Below are 22,500 nucleotides of genomic sequence, written 5' to 3'. Positions count from 1 at the left end.
AAGCCAATACAACATACACATAATTATGTAATTATCTGCCGAAATGATTTACAGCGAACATCAGACTTTGATCAAAACCTGGCATCTTTAAAGGGGCTGTGCAGGGGTCACAGCATTGCTGAAGCAAGGAATTGTCTTTTTGTCACAGATTACGATATAAAAAAACGCTCGCGCTGGACCCGAGTACTCTTCAGACTGGCTCGCTCCCCCAGTATGAAAGTTTTTGTCTTGTGCACGTTTAAGACCAAGTGATTGCTCTGTGTGAATTACAGGCATTCCCTTTGCTATATAAATACATTGCATGCGAGCCGAGGATGTGCTTTACAAACAAACACATATACACACTCATACACACACAAACTCATGCACACACACATTCACACACACACACACACACTCTCTCTCCTCTCTCCCTCACTCCCTCTCTCTCTCTTTCTTACACACACACACACATACACACACACACACACACACACACACACACACGAGTACAGACTCATGCACGCACACGCGCGCACACACAAACACACACACACACACACACACACAAACACACACACATACACACACACACAAACAGTAACACTAACACATGTGCACAAAATCTTGAACACACACACACACCGCGCGAGAGAAAAAAGACTATACAAGAGGTAAGAAGCCGGCTGGCTTCCCTTTGCCTACAATGCTAACGCTTCGCTCGTTCATAAAATTAAAACGTTCATAATAAACAATAGTAAACAAGAAATAAAAAAATAAAAAAACAGACCGCCCATGCCGGGAATCGAACCCGGATCACTTTGGCCATAGGCGGACGTGCTTTCCACCAAGCCACCAACTCTGACAATTTTGCCAGTGAACTTAAATGTCTAGAGTGCTGACTTCGCTCGTTCATTAAATTAGGTCGCGCAGCACGCGAACTGAGTGGCACACGCAGCGTATATATGGGCTCAGGCCGCCCAGTGACTGGCTGTTCTTTTTGCCGAACTGCCTCCCACCGCCAAACCTCCCACCGTTAAGAGTCGTTTTTGTGGATTATTTCGCATTTAGGTCCCAGGTAACATTATGAAGTTTTAATACGATCAATCGGACCTATTATCAAGTTAGTGTATCAACTTTTGAAAGAACTGCGCCCAGTAGTTTCCCAGCAATAAGCTGTTAAGTCGAGACAGACAGACAGACACACACACAATTAAAGTCTGCTGGACCCTCCTACTGCGTACTCGGGGATAAACAGTCAAAAGCTTTACACAACCTACTCACAGATGCCGTCACATGCCTTTAGCTAGAATTGGAATGCCTGATTTAAGTCCGATTGACTCTCGTCAATTTTCAAGATTATAGCAATGTCGAGTTCGAGTTCGAAAATTGAAAACATTATTGTGTTCTTAATTTTTTAAGCCAGACCTCTTAAAATGTAAACGTATCTGGGATTTGATGACCTAAATTTTGAAAAAAAAGGATGCAAAATGGTGCAATCTGGTGCATTCTGAGGATGATCATTACCAGTTTCAGGCAGCAGATTTTGACACTGATTAATACCCCAAAAATTGAAACTCAACCCCAAAAAACACAAAAAAATATTTTTATTTTTTCGCTGGGGGGGGGGGGGGGGGGTCCGGAAACCCCAGAACCCCCCCCCCCCCCTCGTCCGCCCCTGACCTCCCGACTTCAACCAAGTCTAGCTGACCATCACCAAGTTTGAAATTATAGCGGGATCTAGTTTGGGTAGAGCAAGGGGGAAAATAATGCTTTTTTACGAAGTTTTTGAAGCTAACGCTTTCAAACTTCACACACTTCTGGCCAGCTATGACCTAAACCTATGAGACTACTTAGTTTACTTAGTTGAATTTCAAGGTCAAAGAAGGGTCAATAAATGGAAAGCAACCTTTTCTCAGACTTTTTTGAAGCTAGAAATGTACAATTTCGCACAGTTCAATGATTTGATGACCTCCATAAAAAAAGTCTGGAAAATTAGACAGTATCTGTCCATTACAGGCATACACAAAGACTGCACTATTAACTGTTTCAGAGACTTACCCTGTACGTGATGAAGCCGTTCTTTTCTCCCGTAGCGGCTCTTCCGTCAGTTGTTGCGAATCCCTCGGGACAGGGTGTGTTGCTGATTGCACGCTGGTCACCCCAGCAACGGCCAGCAAAAAACAGGACAACAGCAACAAGCCCGCCATCGTGACTGCTGCTTGGTCTGGTCTCACTGGTCTTGGTGATGTTGTAGGATGAGGTGATGTTTGCTTTGCTTGATGAAGTTAGTCGTGGCTCACATTTATAGAACGCTATCCCTATGCCGTTTACGTATGAGACATTATTCGTTTTTTTCTCCGCATTTACTGCGTAGAACACATTAATTAGAGAGTGTCATGCGAGCTTAACACCGATTTGAGTGATATCAGTGACAAGAATAATGCCTGCTTTTGATATACATTAAGATACATACTTATTGTTCCATTCTCTCATTGATTTTTTTCCCCTCTGAACAGGTTTTATTAAAACATTGCTCCGGTTTGTGTAATTTGATTCACATGATTACACTTACTTGCGATGTGCAGTGAGATATCACACAGCTTCATCGTGATACGTCTACAGCAACAGTGGATCATATAACAACAAGTTTGTGATGAATGACTTTGACACATCAGAGACCTAACTGTATAGACCCCCCTCTCTCCTCACTACCCTACCCCCTCTCTCGTCACTACCTTACCTAGTTGCTGTTTTGGCTACATAACGCGCTGACCGCGGGTTGACTTGGAGTTAAGCCACATATATATGCAAGAACCAATTTATTTCACCAAGTTTTAATAAAATGATACAATGATTTAGATGTCTCATTCAGGGTTCAGGCTGGAAGGAATACGTACACTGTGGGTCAGTTGACCCCCTTAACCAAATTCGTATGTGTATTATGGTTACTATGTAGCCAAGTGCGCTTCGCTACCCTAACCATCGCATAGTGAAACAGCCTAGTACAATGTACAGTACAGTCACCTACCCCGTAGCAGACGATACGATGATGCGCTCGCACCTTGCTGGCGCAAATTCTAATAAAATACCTTCTATATATATCTACCTAACTTCTATCTTTCAAAGTCCCTTTTATCTTTGATATGGTCCTAATTATATTTAGGTTTGCATATGTGACAGGGGAGGCTACCGCTTCTTTCACAGCAGACTCTGCACCCGAGTTGTTGGCCTTTAAGTCAACACCCGTGGTTTGTGAGATTCTGTTTGTGATGGGGTCTGGTGGTTTCCGATTGTCTGTATGTTCATGGAAACCTTCGGGTTTGCATAACAGTTTTTATAGGGCTAAGAAATTAGCCCTAACATTTTCAATCCTGTTTGATTGCACTTCGCCTCCCGAGGTGATCGTCGTGTGTCGGCACTCGGTTACACATATAAGTCAATGATTAGGCTAGATGACTGCACAATTTTGTGTTATGTACGATAATGCTTCGAACTGACCAAAGCGTCACTTTGATTTTGACCGGTTTCATGTATGGTTCAGAGAAATTGGTTTTCACAAACTCATCTTTGTCTTTTCAATAATTGTTTTGTCATTTGTGTATCACTATTACATATCCCGTACCTAAGTTGCATATGATTGTAGTTTGTTTATAAGGATTTGGTTGTAATAAGTGATGCTTGGTTTCTCTGCGAAGATTCAAAATTTAAGTACACAGGTACTCGTGACGAATTGAAACGTGATTCCATTTACTTTCGGACTTTGCCGCTTCGTACTAAGTCACTGTATAATTTTCCCCCATGTAACGCATATCATAATGTTTGTCTAGGGTTCTTCTTTTTATGTGTATGATTTATGAATCTGTCCATTATCCCAGTTTAGAGAGTTTTGTAAGTTGCTGCACTGAAGTTGGTTCAGTGCCTTCACCAGGACCATTGTTTTTGTATCGTACTAAATAAATATACGTTTTTACGAAATGTGAATGTGTGCGTCATAGTGTGTGTATATATATGTGTGTGTGTGTGTGTGTGTGTGTTTGTCAGAGACAAAGATGACGCAGTTGTCCATCTTCCCGATTAAACCTCACACGGTGAAAATTAGGATTTTAGAGTTTGAAAGGGATTTAGGTTTTAACGATAATTGTAAATATTATATATTGAATTTAGTTAATAGTAACGAGTTGTATAGTGAGATTGAGGAATAAATTTAGCAGCTAGTTGGTCAGTAAGTAAATAAAAGCTAGGTTCCAACGTCCACGTAATAATGTAGATACGAATTAAAGCCAATAATGCCAAAGTATGTTTAGCGTTATAATCTGTGACTGTCGTAGAAGCGACAGACCTGCCAAAGTTTGCTTATGCTAAGGAGTTAAGAGGAATGTTATGTTTAGAACCGGTTTATTATGAGATATAGGCTGGCACATGTTGACCATAACTTAGCAATTTCACAGTTGTCTGTGGAAAATTAGAATGCAATGGAAATAGTCACCTGATGTTGAATAGCCAATGGAAAGTATAAAAGTATAAAAGAATTAGAAGACCGAGGGTCACGGGACGCAGAATAGCCAATGAAACGGGAGAATAAGGGAGAATAAGGAAAGACAGAGGAAGATATATAGGATAGAAATTAAAATCTTCGCTCTCTCAGCTCTCTTCTCTGGATTCTCTTTTCCGACGCTCTTTTCCGGCACACTCTTGTTCGGACTCTCTGCATGCTCTCTCCCTGTCTCTCTCTCTCTCTCTCTCTTTCTCTCTCTCTCTCTCTCTCTCTCTCTCTCTCTGTCTCGGACTCTCTGCATGCCCTCTCCCTGTCTCTCTCTCTGTCTCGGACTCTCTGCATGCCCTCTCCCTGTCTCTCTCTGTCTCGGACTCTTTGCATGCCCTCTCCCTGTCTCTCTCTCTCTCTCTGTCTCGGACTCTCAGCATGCCTTCTCCCTGTCTCTCTCTCTCTCTCTCTCTCTGTCTCGGACTCTCTGCATGCCCTCTCCCTGTCTCTCTCTCTCTCTCTGTCTCGGACTCTCTGCATGCCCTCTCCCTGTCTCTCACACGTTTTTTGTTGCTTGAAACAGTTTTCATTATACCTTTGACAATAATATGTCATGTTAGTTTGTATGTATATGTTTGTTTGTTTGTTTAGTCTGTTAATCTTTTGCTTGTTTGTCGTTTGCTTTTATTACTTCTTTAATTGATATCACAACATTTTTAAAACGTATTATCTTTAGATTTAAACCCTCCCATGGGCGAGGGCTGGATGTAAAAAAGCACCTGTTTGCTTATGCCATTACCCTCGTAAATAAAGAATTTGTCATTGTCATTGTCATTGTCATTGTCATTGTCTCTCTCTCTCTGTCTCGGACTCTCTGCATGCCCTCTCCCTGTCTCTCTCTCTCTCTCTGTCTCGGACTCTCTGCATGCCCTCTCCCTGTCTCGGACTCTCTGCATGCCCTCTCCCTGTCTCTCTCTCTCTCTGTCTCGGACTCTCTGCATGCCCTCTCCCTGTCTCTCTCTCTGTCTCGGACTCTCTGCATGCCCTCTCCCTCTCTCTCTCTCTCTGTCTCGGACTCTCTGCATGCCCTCTCTAGTGGGGCTCCTATGTTGCAAAATCATTCAAATCATGCAACAAACACCAAATTAAGCAAATATGAAGAGTTTTATGTGCTTAACAAAACCTGATACAGAGCCATCGCGAAAAATAAAAAAATGGGTAGTTTTTAAACAATTTTTCAAAATGGCCGCCAGTGTAAACGGTTGGGTATGTTAGGCATATTTCACTTCATGTGATTAACAGCAAATTTGGCGTAAATGGACATTTGCTTTGGCTTAACAAAACCTGATACAGAGCCACCGTGAAAAAATTAAGAAATCAGTAGTTTTTTTACAATTTTCAAAATGGCCGCCAATAAAAGGGTATTTAGGCATTTTTGATGCTACAAGACATTCTCTTGCAATAGAAACTAACACAAACACATTTTTAAACAAAACAATACATGTATTGTTGGTGCAGAGAATGATTGGACGGTGTGGGTGGCAGGGTTGAAGAATTTGTGGATTACCTAAACTGTGCAAAAATAAATATATTGCACCAATTTTCATACCAAAACGAAAACATTCATTCCTGTGCTGTTATATTCAATGTATGCTATTGAGGGCACTCAACTTGGCTAACTGGAACACTTTTAAGATAAAAGGTGGCCTTTACATGGGTTATTTGACCGCCGCCCAAATAAGGGTACCCCCAAAATAAAACTGATAAAAATGTAATGTATCAACTCAAAAGTCGACTAAAATTCATAATCGCTGTATTTAGAAAACGTTGTTTGTTCTCATGTGTTTACACAACTAGCACATTCCGGCAAGTGTCTATACTCAAAAGAAACTTTGGCAGTACTTGAAACAACCATCTGTCATATATACATGCGAAGTCAAAAATATGTGGGATGTAAGTCAACAAACCTGTGGCAGTTTTTAAAATATTATTTTGTGAAGATTTGAAAGTGTACTCAAACGGTTGAACTACGCCTCGTGCGTAGACACACATTCCTGAAAGTTTCAACGCAACCCACTTGGTCATTGCTAAAATACATGGATTTTAGTTGACTTGGGTATCCCTCAAATTTGACACATAAACATCTCATCCGTGAGATCGACACATACATCAGTAGGTACAATGGCACAACACTAGAAATATGCAAGATGGCGAAATAAAACAACCTGTTCTGGATGGATAATCAAGTTGACTTTCTCTTCGTATACAACAGTGACCCAGTTGTGCCTCAGGAATTGTCGTCGGCTTTTTAAAAGGTACCCGAAGTTTTTGTCACATCTCTTTGTCACGTCAAGGGTATCCTTATTTTGACGGCGTAAATGATGATGTTAAAAAAAAATGTGCCAGATAGCGAAGATGCGAGCCTTTAATGGCATAGACAGTTTGAATAAAATGACACAGGAATAAAAGTTTGAGTTGGGGTATGAAAATGGGTGCAATAATATTTTTGCACAGTTTAGATGCTGACAGTTTTCACAGGCATGCAAGCACATTTGCAGAGAGCTGTGCTCTGCAGTCCTTCTTAGCAGCATTTGCAGCGTTTTGTTGTACAGCTCTTCTTGCAGGCACACCTCATGAGTTCTCGGCACACGCTGGATACCTCTTGAAAGCTCGTCCAGAATGACTCCCACTTTCCAGCCTTGAACTGCCAGCCCACAGAGTTTGGAAGTCTAATAGGTAGATGGCTCTTCTCAATCTCATGTCCTGCAGCAGCACCTCTCTTGTAAGGGGATTATGGTCAATTTGGCAGCTCTTTTTACTGAAGAGGTACCGTCTAGCACTGTTTACACCCAGTACGTTGCTGGTTTTGTCCTACAAATGTACACCAAAAAGCTCTTGTGCTGCCCTGTCAGTGGTACTCAGCTTACAAAGAGGAGCAGACAACCTGAAGAAAGTTTGAGTGACGTCTTCAAATGCTTGCCATACTTCCCAAGCCTTCTGATTCCCCAATACCATTGAAGAACGACATAGTGTCACAGCCTGTAAGGCTATGCAAAATGGGCAGACAGGGTGACTTCTCTTGGCCAATGGCTTTGGCAATGTGGCGATACACTTCACGAGCAGAAAAAAACGCAACACAGCTGGAATGAGAAGCAGACTGTCTGGTCTCCTCTACATCCATGGTGCAGGAAATCAGCCTGTGGTACCCTTCACACAAAAGATGAAAAGTGACATTTTTATTTGAATGTATTTGAATAATGTTTACTATCTCAGAGAGTCGGTCAAAGCCGGGTTAGCAAGTCTTCACACAACAGACCAAAATGAAAGAAAATTGTATTTCATGAATTCGTATAATTCTTACTGTTTCAGGTTAAAAAACAAACAAACAGTTTCCAGTGACCCAACTGATTCTGGAATCTTTCTGACCGCTACATTTATTCGCTTCAAACAGTCGCTAACAGAATGTTGACCATAGTGAGGGTTCGTACGTTAAACCCATCAAATTCACAGAGGTCGCTTACAAATGATGTGCAAACATGTTCCAATTAATACAAATAAAACAATCTTACTGTTAAGATGTATTAGGTAACAAACCTTGATACAGTAGTACTAGTGAAATCGGCTCCCTTCTGTGGCACCGGAATAAATGCAGAACGCTTGTTCCCAGGAACCGGCATGTGGTGTAACTCTTGTATATATCCTGTAAAAATAAAATTCACACCAATGCACGGTCAACTTAAAATAAGCAAAAGGATGAGAAACAAGCAACAAACCAAAATTGTAAAACTCAAAGAGCGGTACCTCTTCATTTTTCAAAACCACTTATCTCATTTGATTAGCATACACTGTATGCTTTTGTCTGTTACCTACCGTCTTTGAAAGTTTGATCACAACACTGTAAAGACATGGGGAGTGGAGTGTTTTTATCTCCAGCTGGTCATCCTACTATCTGGCCTACCCTCACTCAGTTTTTGACTCTACCCCTCCCCACCTTATGGAAGTCCTTAACGTAGGCAGGACTAATCATTTATCATACCATGAACAATCTCTTTCTCCTCGCCTTTTATTCAAAGTTCGTTTAATCTGTTTAAAATCACCAGCGTGGCGATCATGATTTCCTTACTTGTAATCAACAGATAGATCTAGATCTATCAGCATCACAATCCAGCTGAGAGTCAATGAGCTATTGCAAGATTAAACAAAGTCTCTGCATTTCAGCGCTTCACCCGATGAATAACAGACCCCAGGGGAGAATTAAACAGTAAAATGATGTGACATTGGTGAATGGATGCGTATTCTTGAAAACTTACCTTCAGAAACGTTGTTTTCGCTCAAATCAAAACACGCAATGTTGCGGAGGCCGCCATCTTGAATTTTCATGCTGCGGATATATAAAATTCTAAAAACGATCAAATTAAATACCAGAACACAAAAATACCCATAAGAGTATTTATGTCATGCATGTGTTATCAGCAGACAACTTCTGGTGCATGGTAAACCATTGAATTTTACATTTGCTGAGTTGGGAATATTTACTGCTGAGCGCTTTTGGTACGAATTTCGTCTGCTGTAAATGCAGCCTTTTATTCCCTATCAAAGACAAAAAAAACCGATTTCTGAAGTGGCTCTGTATCTGAAATCCCTTAAATAATTATAAGGAACAATACCACAAAGTATGATGTTTGTTGCAAGATGTGAATGATTTATGAGTGCGTCTGCAACATACGAGCCCCACTACTCCCTGTCTCTCTCTCTCTGTCTCGGACTCTCTACATGCCCTCTCCCTGTCTCTCTCTCTCTGTCTCGGACTCTCTGCATGCCCTCTCCCTGTCTCTCTCTCTGTCTCGGACTCTCTGCATGCCCTCTCCCTGTCTCTCTCTGTCTCGGACTCTCTGCATGCCCTCTCCCTGTCTCTCTCTCTCTTTCTCGGACTCTCTGCATGCCCTCTCCCTGTCTCTCTCTCTCTGTCTCGGACTCTCTGCATGCCCTCTTAGTCGGGTAGCTGAGTTCAGAACAGTGCAACATGCTAAACGTTGAGGGTTACAAGCATCCACCTGGTCTGAATGGAGAGTCTGGACGTGGAGTAGTGTAGTCTAGGTAGGTGGACATTCTGAATTTGGTTTGTTTGGCCGCCATGACACTTTTCAAAATGGCCGCCTGAAAATCTTATGCGGGCCATATATCACGTGTTATATGGACTAAAGTGACAAACTAAAGGGCTATATATATGTATTTTGACATGAAGAATTCAAATATGCAAGAATAAACATGATCTAAGTTGGTGGACATTCTGATTTTGGTTTGTTTGGCCGCCATGACACTTTTCAAAATGGCCGCCTGAAAATCTTATGCGGGCCTTATCTCACGTGTTTTATGGACTAAAGTGACAAACTAAAGGGCTATATATATGTATTTTGACATGAAGAATTCAAATATGCAAGAATAAACATGATCTAAGTAGTGCATGGTATGATAAAATATGTCAATTCTGCGTGAAATTCTCGCGTTTTTCAGTCATTGTTGTGTCTAATCATGTACATGCTCAAAATAACAGCCAAATTACCAGCAGTACATGATTACATTTTAATAGAAGCAATATAATGCCAATTTAAATCATGGGTTTCTTTCAGGGTGATTCAGTCAAACATTTAATGACAATCTGATCGGAGCATTAATCGGCTTATTGGTTTCAACCAGAAGGTGAGCCCTTGTGATCCGCCACCGACAGAAGTTGGTCCAATGCCAATCCTGAACTCACCAGCTCATGAATTCCCTACAATATGGACCGTCATGCAGAACTGCAAATCAATGACTGAGAAGCTTGGGGAGAAATACACTGTGATCACTTTTGACGAGCAGTTGTACTCAAAAGCAAAGATGTTACAGTGGGACCAACTGGACAGCTGTAAGGATATCGTCCTCATGCTGGGAGGGTTCCACACATCGATGAACTTCTGCAAAGTTGTGGGCAAGTACATGAATTCATCAGGCATAGCAAACATCTGGGTAGAGAGTGGCGTCCTCGGTGAGGGGACAGCTGAGAACATCATGGACGGAAAAGGTTGGAATAGAGCCATCCGCGTGCACAAACTCACAGTCGAAGCTCTGTGGTCCATTCTTTGGGAGCGCTTCAAAGAATGGGCCACACATGAAAACGAGAAGACGGTCAGTGAAAACCTACAGAATGCAGCAAAAAGAGTCGCTCAAGGCTTTGCCATCAAAGATGACAATAATAATAATAATAATAATAATACGAATATTTATAACGCGCACATATCTCACCAACAGGCGACTCAAGGCGCACATACACTCGTTCACACACACGGAGACTTAAAGTCACTAGCACACACACACACCATCAAACATTAAAATATGTACAGTTATTCAGGGTGGGATGGGGTGGGCAGTGTATAATGCATGGATTATTTGGAAAAAAGGAATGTCTTGAGTGCAGATTTGAATGATTCGAGGGACTGTTGTTGGCGGAGGGGGAGAGGTAGTGTGTTCCATTGGCTAGGTGCTTGGAAAGAAAATGAGCGTTGACCTGCTGTTTTGAGTTTGGTGTGGGGGATGTTGAGCTTGAGGGAGTCGGCAGATGATCTGAGTGTTCGTGAAGGGACATAGAGAGAAAGAGAGTCGGAGAGATAGGCAGGGGCGAGACCATGGAGGCATTTGTAGGTGAGAGTGTTGATTTTGTAGGTGATACGGGCAGGAACGGGCAACCAGTGGAGCTGATTTAGGAGGGGGGTGATATGATCTCTCTTTTTCTTTCGTAGGACAAGACGGGCAGAGCTATTTTGAATGCGTTGGAGACGAGAGATAGAAGAAGAGGGAAGACCCGCCAAGAGAGAGTTACAATAGTCAAGACGTGAGAGAATGGTGGAAGTGACCAGTTTGGCGGTAGCATCTGTGGTGAGGTATTTGCGGATAGTGGCGATGCGGCGGAGTTGGAAGTAGCAGGTGCGAGAGACAGAAGAGATGTGTTGTTTCATGGAAAGGGTGTTGTCTAGAGTGACTCCGAGGTTTTTGACAGCAGAAGACAGAGGGACAGAAGAGTCAGAGAGTTGAAGAGAGTCGGAGGTGGCTTTGGAGAGTTTGGATGTAGTGCCTATTAGGATAGCTTCAGTTTTGTTGCTATTGAGCTGAAGTTTGTTTTCTGTCATCCAATTCTGCACGTCAGTGATAGTGTCAGAGATAGAGGAAAGAAGAGATTCAGACTGGTCAGGGGAAGAGCTGTTGTGAAGTTGAGAGTCGTCGGCAAAAGAGTGGTGGAGAACGTTGTGTCGGTCAAGGATGTGGTCAAGAGGTTGAGTGTAGAGAGTAAATAGTACAGGCCCAAGGACTGAGCCCTGAGGGACTCCGCACTCAAGCCTGATGGGGTCAGAGTTCAGTTTGTCAATCGAAACAGTCTGGTAGCGGTCGGTAAGATAAGAAGAGAACCAAGAAAGAGCTGTGCTATGGATACCAAAGGTGTGCTGAAGGCGTTGAAGGAGGATGTTGTGGTCGACTGTGTCAAAGGCCGACAATGACATCCAGTCATCCCTGGAGGATCTGTTGTCCTCCATTGAGGAAGTCAAAGTCTTGTTCGATGAGTTCGAATCTTCCTCTTCGGAGAATGCAACCTACCAGTACTGGAGGACCTACATGAAGCTAGTCTCCATTCTGTTGAGATTTACTCGCTCTCTCCGCGATGGCGACTGGGAACTGTTTCTATCATCTTTTGCTGAGATGCTCCCATGGTTCGGAGCGTTTGATCACTATCATTATACCCGTTGGGGGACAGTCTTTTTGGCGGACATGAATATGCTTCCGACGACAGCGCCTGAGGTGCACCTGGGTTTCTTGGCCGGCGATTTCGTCACCAAAGAAACGAAACAACTTTTCAACCAGATCGCAGATGATCAAGCGATGGAACACGTCAACAAAACTGGAAAAGTCGCTGGAGGACTTGTTGGCATTACAAAAACAGACACAGCCAGGGACAGGTGGTCTCTGACACTCAGCGCAAGGTCTCAGTTGGCAAAGGACACTCAGGCCATGTTTGGCCTGTCTAGTGCTGCTGATGAAGATGACGAGCACGACTGTGCACACAAGGACTTCGGGAAAAAGAGGTTGAAACAGGATCAAGATGATCTACAGAAACTCATCAACTTGTTTCAGACATTCAACCCCTTTGCTCACCCATCACCAGACCTGATTTCACTCACAACTTGTGACGTTGCCAGTGATGTTGTGAAACATGACTTGCTAACAGCAGAGGAAACAGGAAAGGAAGTCATCTCAGAGTTTGTGCAGAAAAGATTTGTCCTGAAAGAGACTCTTTTCCATGACAGAATCAAAACCAAGAAACTCTGCACCTTGGAGAGCATGTACACACTTGAAGTCAACACTGGAAAGGAGAAAACTGTTGCCCTCAAAGCCGACAGGGACTTGTTCAGACGTGTGATAACAGCTATGGAAGCAGGACGGGATGTTGACATCAACAAGATGTTGGAACAAGAGCTTTGTGGAGTGCCTCTCTCGCTAGCAACTGCTGACTGCAGATTGCGACTGCCAAGAAACAAAGCTGATCTGGCCAAAATACTTCAGCAAAATTTGCCACAGAATGCTGCTCCAGCTCCAAGCACAACCTGCACCATAGTTGATGGGATGGCGATGATACAAGTCTTGGGGAATCGGATGGGAGCAAAGACTTTAGGAGAGTGGAGTGACAATGTTGCAGAACACGTTGACAAGTACTTCTCACACTCCTGCACCAGAGTTGACTTGGTCTTTGACAGGTACATCAAACAAACAATCAAATCGACGACTCGAGGCAAGAGAACGGACCGAAAGGGATAAGAAGGAATGTACTGTCACGCACTCAAGCTCTAGGCAAATGGGACAGATTCATACTATTGGAGGAGAACAAGGCCAGCTTGGCCAACTTCCTTTGCGAAGAGCTGGCAAAGAATTTCAGGAATGAGCCTGGAAAAGAGCTGGTGCTGAGCGGTGGCTTTTCTGATGCCGAAAAGGTCTGGTCGTCATCTGACAGAGATGTCACACATCTGTCATCTGCTGAGCATGAAGAGGCAGATACCAGAATGCTTCTTCATGCCAAAGAAGCAAGAGAACAAGGATATCCACAAGTAGTCATCGTCAGCCGTGACACTGATGTTCTTGTTCTACTTGTCGCTCACCAACCACAGCTCAGAATCTTTGTGTGGATGCAAACAGGAACACCCCGGAAGAAGCACTTTGTGCCTGTGCATCAAATTAACATCACTGACCAACAAAGAGAATCATTGCTGGCATTCCATGCAATCACAGGTTCTGACAGCACCAGCCAGTTTGCTGGCATTGGGAAGAAATCTGCATGGAATGTTTTCCTCGACAATCCCCATCTTCTCCAAAGACTTGGCATGGAAGACTTTCCTGATGAGGAAGTGCTCATGGATGCAGAATCATTTGTCTGCAAACTCTACAACCCGAACACAGCCGCTGCGATGCGACGTTTTCCACAGCGTGAAGAAAACGCTTGAGAACTTCCCCCACACACAAGATGCTTTGAACCTACACATCAAGAGATCTCACTACCAGGCACTTGTGTGGAGGCGGGCTCTGGAAACTAAGCCACACCTACCGGCTGTTGTCAACAGTGGATGGAAGCTGGTCACGAAGGAGACTGGCGACGTGATTGAGCCCATCCTGCTGAGTCGTGCACCCACAACTGACACAAGACAACGTTTTCTCGAGCTCATAGATTGTGGCTGCACATCTTGTGCTACAAGACGCTGCAGATGTTGGTCCAGTGGACAAGGATGCACAAGAGCATGCGGATGCAAAGACTGCAGAAACCCACACACTTTGGCAGGGCTACGTAAGTAAGCCTTAAAATACCACTTTGTGTCTGAGAAACTATTGTTCTGTTTCCATGGAGGCATGTAGCTTGTCATACTCAGTGATCCAGAAGCGACAAATCGTTTCTTATAATGTTACATACCCATTATTGTGCTATCATTACATGTTCATTGCTGAAAAAGGAAGACCTAACGAGTGTAAATGTAATGCATAAACGTTTGTGCATCATGTTGTACTATGGTATTTGACATTGTTCTTGTGTATTGAAGAGTCAGAGTTGTTGTGTACTGAAAGTGCATAATTAGCATGATAATTATGCTATATAGTATCATTGGTGTTTCAGAAGTATTACAATTTTCAGTTTATATCATCACCTATAACAGTGACAGTCAACCCTCATTGAAGAAGGCCCTCAACAACATCAAGAGCCTACGGACAGTGCTTCAGTGGATCCCCTCACACTGCAGCATAGAGGGAAATGAGAAAGCCGATGACCTGGCAAAATCCGGTGCAGAAAAAGAACAAGAAGACAACGCCGTGAGCCTTGCCGAGCTAAATACCATCACTAAAGCCCTGTTCCGAACCCCGGCTCAAAAAGACAGCCTTCACCTGCTCACAAGACCAGAGCAGGTTACCATCTTTAGGCTGCGAACAGGGCACAACAGGCTGAACAAACACCTCCACTCAAAGCTGAAAGTTGTGCCATCCCCGATGTGTCCCTGTGGAGAAGCAGAGCAGGACACCCACCACATCCTACAAGACTGCGGGAACTTCCAGTTGTTGAGAAGGAAGATGTGGCCGGAGCCGACCCCCATCCAGGATAAGCTGTACGGCACGGCGGCGTCCCTGCAGATGACCACTACATTTCTCAATTGGACTGGTCTCCACGTGTAGCGGCAACAAGAAGAAGAAGAAGATCACCCAATGTTTGTATTTTCTTGTCATCATTGATTTCAATTTGTTGTTCTCCAAAGCAATATGGAGTAAACTCTTTGGACGCTGATATGGCATTGTCTAAGATAGCAAATTCAGAAAGATAATACTTACTAAATTCGTACATCGCACAGAGCTATTTTGTCAAATATTTAATTTTTGTAAGGAAATGTGAATGTTAGGGTTATTTTTTGTGCCACCATTGACTTTGTCATCATGCAAAACATAGGAATTGACTCCATGTTTTTGAGTTTATCCCAAATATAAGCTGAGATATGAAGAAAAATGTAGATTGTGGCGGCCATTTTGAAAAGTGTCATGGCGGCCATAATATCCAAATTCAGAATGTCCACCTACTTAGATCATGTTTATTCTTGCATATTTGAATTCTTCATGTCAAAATACATATATGTAGCCCTTTAGTTTGTCACTTTAGTCCATATAACACGCAAGATATGGCCCGCATAAGATTTTCAGGCGGCCATTTTGAAAAGTGTCATGGCGGCCAAACTACACAACTCCACGTCCAGACTCTCCATTGAGACCAGGTGGATGCTTGTAACCCTCAACGTTTAGCGTCCCATTTTTTTGGCAAGCTACAGATTTCAGCTACCCGACTATCTCCTTGTCTCTCTCTCTCTGTCTCGGACTCTCTGCATGCCCTCTCCCTGTCTCTCTCTCTCTGTCTCGGACTCTCTGCATGCCCTCTCCCTGTCTCTCTCTCTCTGTCTCGGACTCTCTGCATGCCCTCTCCCTGTCTCTCTCTCTCTGTCTCGGACTCTCTGCATGCCCTCTCCCTGTCTCTCTCTCTGTCTCGGACTCTCTGCATGCCCTCTCCCTGTCTCTCTCTCTCTGTCTCGGACTCTCTGCATGCCCTCTCCCTGTCTCTCTCTCTCTGTCTCGGACTCTCTGCATGCTCTCTCCCTGGGGCTCTAAAGGTATGGCAACATTAATTCTTTTTCTTCTTCTTCTTCTTCTGCGTTCGTGGGCTGAAACTCCCACGTACACTCGTGTTTTTTGCACGAGTGGAATTTTACGTGTATGACCGTTTTATACCCCGCCATTTAGGCAGCCATACGCCGTTTTCGGAGGAAGCATGCTGGGTATTTTCGTGTTTCTATAAACCACCGAACTCTGACATGGATTACAGGATCTTTTTCGTCCGCACTTGGTCTTGGCTTGCGTGTACACACGGGGGTGTTCGGACACCTAGGAGAGTCTGCACACAAAGTTGACTCTGAGAAATAAATCTCTCGCCGAACGTGGGGACGAACTGACGCTGACAGCGGCCAACTGGATACAAATCCAGCGCGCTACCGACTGAGCTACATCCCCGCCCGACATTAATTCTAATAGGATAGGGAATAGGATGTATATTTTGTATTATGTGGTGAATATTCTTAAAGTAAATTCTTAAGGCGTAAGGGTCACCCAGATTGTCGGACCAAAACTGTTATTTTTTTCATTCAGTCACTTGCAATCAATGAATTGGCTTGATGTTTGGTAGTTTTCTTCAAACATCATTATATTTTCAGAAAACATCAAGTTTGAATGTCTAAATTAAGTAGAACAACTGAAAGAATTATTTAGTTCGTAACAAAATGGGCAAAATAAACCTGCAAAAATGCTAATTTTAGCATTTTTCAATGCACTCTTGGGAAAAAAGTATGTGTCCAATTGTAAAATAAATTGGCACTCATATTTAAAGCATCATTACCTACATTATGTTCTAAAAGCTTTCTGTTTTGTTGGAAATTTTGCTTTTAGTAGCATTAGAAAAGAATACTATAATTCTATATATTATTATGATATATCACACAATCAAACAAATTATATATTTTTGATTATCAGCTTTATTTTAGAACAAAATATAGCCAGTCAAGTGAACATTTGATGTGCAAAGTTTCAATGGAATAGGTGAATATTTAAAAAAAGTTGATCATTCAGACAGTGTAGCTGCTCTGTGATTTTGCGCAAACTTTCACCACATAAAACAGCAAACATTCAACATCTATCAGTCTATGTCCTTTAGGGGGGGTCATCAAGAGATTAGAATCAAAACTATCTTCACTTGAGCTACTGTCTGATTCATCATCTGTGTCAGACTGTTCTGAGCAGTTTTTGGAATCAAATTCATCATCAGAACCGATAATTTCATTCAACAGAGGGATTTTTAATTCCCACCAACCTACTTTGAGCACTTATTGCAAGAAAACTATGTATGCTAGAGACAAAATGTAAACTGCACATGAAAATATCATAATTTAGTATATCTGAAAAACGATTTTTTTCCAAATTCTGGGTGACCCTTACGCCTTAAACTGTTTTCCAGTTTTGTGTGCGGTATGCCTCAAGCTTCTCTCTTGTCTAAAGGTTTTGATCGTGGATGTCATTCTTTCTTGTCTATCGCTGCGTGATTTCTGTGCGCTCAACTATGTGTGTATTCGTGGTGCCGGCAACCGCACGTTTGTTTGTAATTTGTTCGTTATTCAGTGTACGTATGTGTGTACGCCAACTGTTATACGTTCGATGTATGTCTGTGGTAAATCACCAAGACTTGCACACCTAGCAACCAATGGAAACCAAACATAATACACCCTTAGCAACAACACTTAGCCACCATACTAAGCAACCTCACACTATACATAGATGTTTAAAGACTTACAACTCAAAGACAGTTATAGGGTAGCTAACGAAATGTCTTCAGATACCATGGCAACAATACCACACAACATGCAAGGCACAGCATCCCGCGCAACTCCCCGTGCGATAGACCCTTTGACTCGATGCCGAAGGGAATTCTTGTGGGTCATTTTTAGATTGTACGCGCTAATGGTGCATTTCTTGATAGTAAACCCTACTGACTGCGGATAGATTGTCGTTCAGCAGCAACAGTGTCATTTCGTCTCTGTCTTCTCCAGCAAAAATGCTCTTGTCGCAGCTTCGGTTTCTGTGCGCCCGGCGTTGGAAAAGCTGACCTGGCGAGGTCCCTTGGCAATCGCTATAGGCGTCCCTAGAACTGAGGACTCTTCAGACAGGAGATTTTTACAGGCTTAATGCACGACTATTGCACGCCGATAGACAATGTCTGGAAATAACTCTGTGTTGCCTGTGGAACAGTTGCGTCCCTTCGAAACAGAGAACCAAACCTTCACTGAGTGTGGGTACAGGGGTATGTGGACTCAAGCTTCATGGCGTAAAGGAGCTACGATGTTAATTGTTAATGATCTGAAGTGTCCGCTTCATATGATGAGCTTTTGTGTTGATAAAATGTTGAGGAGAAAAGTGTTTGTGTGTGTGTGTGTGTGTGTGTGTGTGTGTGTGTGTGTGTGTGTGTGTGTGTGTGTGTATGTATGTGTGTGTGTGTATTTTTGCGTGGTTTATCTTACCCCTGAGCCATCGTGAACCCGTGTGATCCAGTTTCCCTTTTTCACAATGTAGTCGTCAGTTAGTAATTTGAATGCGACTCGATGTGAGCTTATTTGCAATAGCACGTTATTATGTACCTCTGACTATGCACGAAACAAACGGCTGTGGTTCACAAGAACTCTAGCGATGGCGTTCAAATGACTGTTCAGAGGAACTGGCGATAAACCGTCGTCTGCTACGAGAACCACGACCTTGCGTGACCCTGCTTCCAGGCTTTTCTTTTTTCAACTTTCAAAACTTCGAATTGTACTGATCTTGTCTTGATGAAAAAATAATTCTTTTATGATTTAAGAATGTTTGTGTAACAAGCTGTCAATTTATTATTTAGATTTTAAAAGTTAGGTCTAGCGCCAAAACGCACCACGGTCCGATTGTCTCTGAGCAATCGGCGCAAAATTAATTCTGTAAAAATTGCTCGCTCTTTACGTAGGGCACCTAGGATGTTCCCGTTTGGTGAGCGTTCAAATGGAAGGGTGTTTGTACTGTGTGTAAAAGCCTGACAGTATCTGTGATGGTTTACGGGAGGCTTACTGTGCCTTTAACACGGATGCGAGTAATATCAGTGAGAGGCGTTATGCTTGCGTTTGATTGACATTGAGATACCTACTTATTGTTCCATTCATTCGTCGATTTTTGTCCTCTGAACGAACAGCTTTATTAAAACATTGCACCGCTTTGTGTAATTCGATTCAGAGGATCACGCTTGCTAGCGATGTGTAGTGAGATATCACACAGCTTGATCGTGATACGTCTTCAGCAACAGTGGGTCATAATAACAAAAAGTTGGTGATGAATGACTTTGACACTGCGGAGACCTGACTGTATAGACCCCTCTCTCTCCTCACTACCCTATCCCCCTCTGTCCTCGATACCAATACTGAGTTGCTGTTTTGGCTACCTTTGATCGTGATGACCGCGGGTAGTCTTAGAGTTAAGCCACATCTGCCAGAACCAATTTATTTCACCAAATTTCCCATTTTTGGGTGAGTGCACAGTTCATGGTGTTCAGCATGTTCCACTTTTCCTGAGAATACCAGCAACGTGTGATCGTGGAGGGGGTTGGGTCAGTGCACAGTTGTTAACCCGTGATTTGTAAAAATGTAAAAACGTTTTACAAATTACGTCAAACCTAAAACCGCGATTTGTAAAAATGTAAAAATATCGCATTCCACAAAGTAATACATGCTTTTTATTATTATTATTATTAATATTTGTTGTTTAGAGCCTCTATGCTGGGTGCTGGGCCCGATAGATAAATTGTTACGATTTTTAACATAAAAATGAGAACAAACCCGAATTTCCCAGCGATGGGACAATAAAGTAATAAAACAAAAAAGTTGAAAAAAATCTAATAGATCCCTTGACTTTGGGGTAGCGCGACTCTGTTGCCGCTAGCTTTCCACTGGGAGGAAGCGACCCGAATTTCCCAGTGATGAGACAATAAAGTAATGAAAAAAAATCTAATAGATTCCTTGAATTTCGGGTAGCGCGACTCTGTTGCTGTTAGCTTTCCACTGGGAGGAAGCGACCCGAATTTCCCAGCGATGGGACAATAAAGTAATGAATAAAAAAAAATCCAACACAAATCTAATATACTAGCGGAAAAAAGTTAAGGACGGTTCACACACGCAATCACAGCAAAAGAACGAATGAACCTATCGTACGGAAATTTGGAACACGTTTACTTCAGTCAATGTGCAACGCAACTGCAAAATTTGGGTTTATTTCATCGAGCCGATTCGGTTATTCATGTCCACAAACAGCAGAGGGGTCACAAATAAACATAACAAGTCTTTCATGAGGTCAATAATGGGTGTGTCCGCCACGTTTGCGCTCAAGTTCACCACACCTTGACCGCATAGAGTTCATAAGCTTCGTGAAAAAGGCCTGTGGAATGGCCTGCCACTCCTGTTGGAGCATCTGCAGCAGCTGCTGCAGGTTTCTGGGAGGCTGGTGGTTGGCCCTCACCTGCCTGTCCAGTTCGTCCCATACATGCTCTATGGGGTTCATGTCTGGCGAACAGGCAGGGAAATCCATCCTGACGACCCCGGTTTGCTGGATGTAGTCGTTGACAAGCCTGGCCCTGTGAGGAGTAGCATTGTCATCCTGAAACACGGCGTTTGGGCCAATCTGCTGCAGGGTCGGCAAGACAATAGGGGCGAGAATTTCGTCCCTGTAGCGTTGACCAGTGAGATTCCCGACCACATGGTACAGGGGGGTGCGTTGATGAAGGCTGAAGCCCCCCCAAACCATGACAGAGCCCCCGCCGAAGGCCACCCTCTCATGCACTGTGTCGTCTTCATAACGCTCGCCCTCACGCCTCCAGACCTTGCGCCGGCCGTCAGAATGGTACAGGTTGAACCTGGACTCGTCACTGAATAGGACCTGAGCCCAGTCCCGGCGCGTCCATCTCAAGTGGCGGCGACTCCAGGCCAGACGAGCCCGGCGATGAGCCTGTACTGTGTCAGCAGGGGACGCACATGCACAGCAGGACAACGACTCCGCAGCCGGGCGTCATGCAGGCGGTTGCCGATGGTCCTCTCACTAACGTTGATGTTAGTGGCCTCCCGTAACTGCCCTCTGATGACCTTGCAGGTGGTGGCCCGGTGCTGCAGCGCCTGCCGTTGGATGAAACGATCTTCCCTGGGAGTAGTCTTTTGGGGGCGACCCGACCTGGGCCTCTCCTCGACATTGTTTGTCGTCTGGAACCGTTGATTCAGCCTTACAATGACTGAATGCGATACCCCAAGTTGCCTGGCCACTTCGCACTTGGATACGCCGTCGTGGAGCCAGGCAATTGCTCTTCCTCGGTTGAATGTTGTCAGCTTCCGTCTGGCAGGCATGGTGAGGAGATGGCAGCTCGCAGAAAATCGGCGGCTTATAAAGCCGAGTTCGTGATCACAATTCACACTCGAAGGATTGTCCTTGCATGTGCACAACAATTTTGCCATGTTACCTGCCTTATTCTACCCGTGCGCACGCCAAACAACAGCCTACTTTTTGGCGATTTTGCTATTTTAGTCACGTGCTGCAGCTCTGCGCCCGGGAGTCCCGTGCAGTTTTCCTGCTAACACAGCATAACCTACCCATTGGTGTGTAGCATGCGACAGCCATTTGATTTTGCTGACGAAAGAACAGGGTGTTTTAAACAAATGAAAGTCAGCGGGGAAATCAGTGGCCCGTCCCTAACTTTTTTCCGCTAGTATAGATCCCTTGACTTATGATTTTACAAATCACGAGGCGCGCCGCGCCCTTTGTAAAACATTTGGCTCGCCCCGTGATTTATAAAATGTGAGACACCCGTGAGATAATAATCGTTCAAATCACACGTGTGTATATCATGTAAATGAGGTCATGTCAAGCAAGTCTGGCAGGGACCGTCTGGCAGGGACCTGTTTTTCCACTGCTTATAATGCCAAAGTCACCGAGACAAACGTCATTATAGAAAAAAAAAATTGCGCTCGCTAATTACCCTTGATGAATCTTTAGAACTAACACGTCACGCCACACTTTCAGAGTGACGTTTCTTTGCTTTGACGTAATAGATTGCACGAGGCTTTAGAAGAGATCGCGGTTCCAAAACCAGAGTCTTTAATTTAGCTGCTTCGTCTGTAAGACATTTTCAGTAAAATACACGTAAGTACAGTATGTAGTATAAACAGAATACTACATGGCTTGCTGTGTCGTACCAGATTTACACTCGTTGCTTTTTCAAATAGTGAACAGTTTGCTTTCGCTCGCAGTTCAATATTTAAAACAAAAACTCATGTAAATCTGCTACGACACAGCAAGCCATGTAGTATTCTCTATTTACATTTTTACAAATCACGGGT

At 43.5% G+C, this 22,500-nt stretch overlaps 1 protein-coding gene across 6 annotated transcripts in view; it reads right to left on the bottom strand.

The window, feature by feature from the left end:
- Positions 1-22,500, bottom strand: part of LOC138949029 (uncharacterized) — an 80,133-nt gene that overhangs the window by 2,538 nt on the left and 55,095 nt on the right. The window contains exon 1 of one of the 6 annotated variants that reach the window (XM_070320741.1): positions 2,041-2,308. The exons of the other annotated variants lie outside the window; for them this stretch is intronic. Within the exon in view, the coding sequence (XP_070176842.1) occupies positions 2,041-2,189 (149 nt within the window). The 5' untranslated portion in view covers positions 2,190-2,308. Of the gene's footprint in view, positions 1-2,040; positions 2,309-22,500 lie in introns of those variants that run through there. 6 annotated transcript variants of the gene reach the window in all.

Source organism: Littorina saxatilis, linkage group LG15 (genome assembly GCF_037325665.1).
Source record: "Littorina saxatilis isolate snail1 linkage group LG15, US_GU_Lsax_2.0, whole genome shotgun sequence".
In the NCBI taxonomy this organism is placed as follows: Eukaryota; Metazoa; Mollusca; class Gastropoda; order Littorinimorpha; family Littorinidae; genus Littorina; species Littorina saxatilis.
Note: the sequence above shows the minus strand (reverse complement) of the source record. Positions and strands in the feature narration are given on the sequence as shown.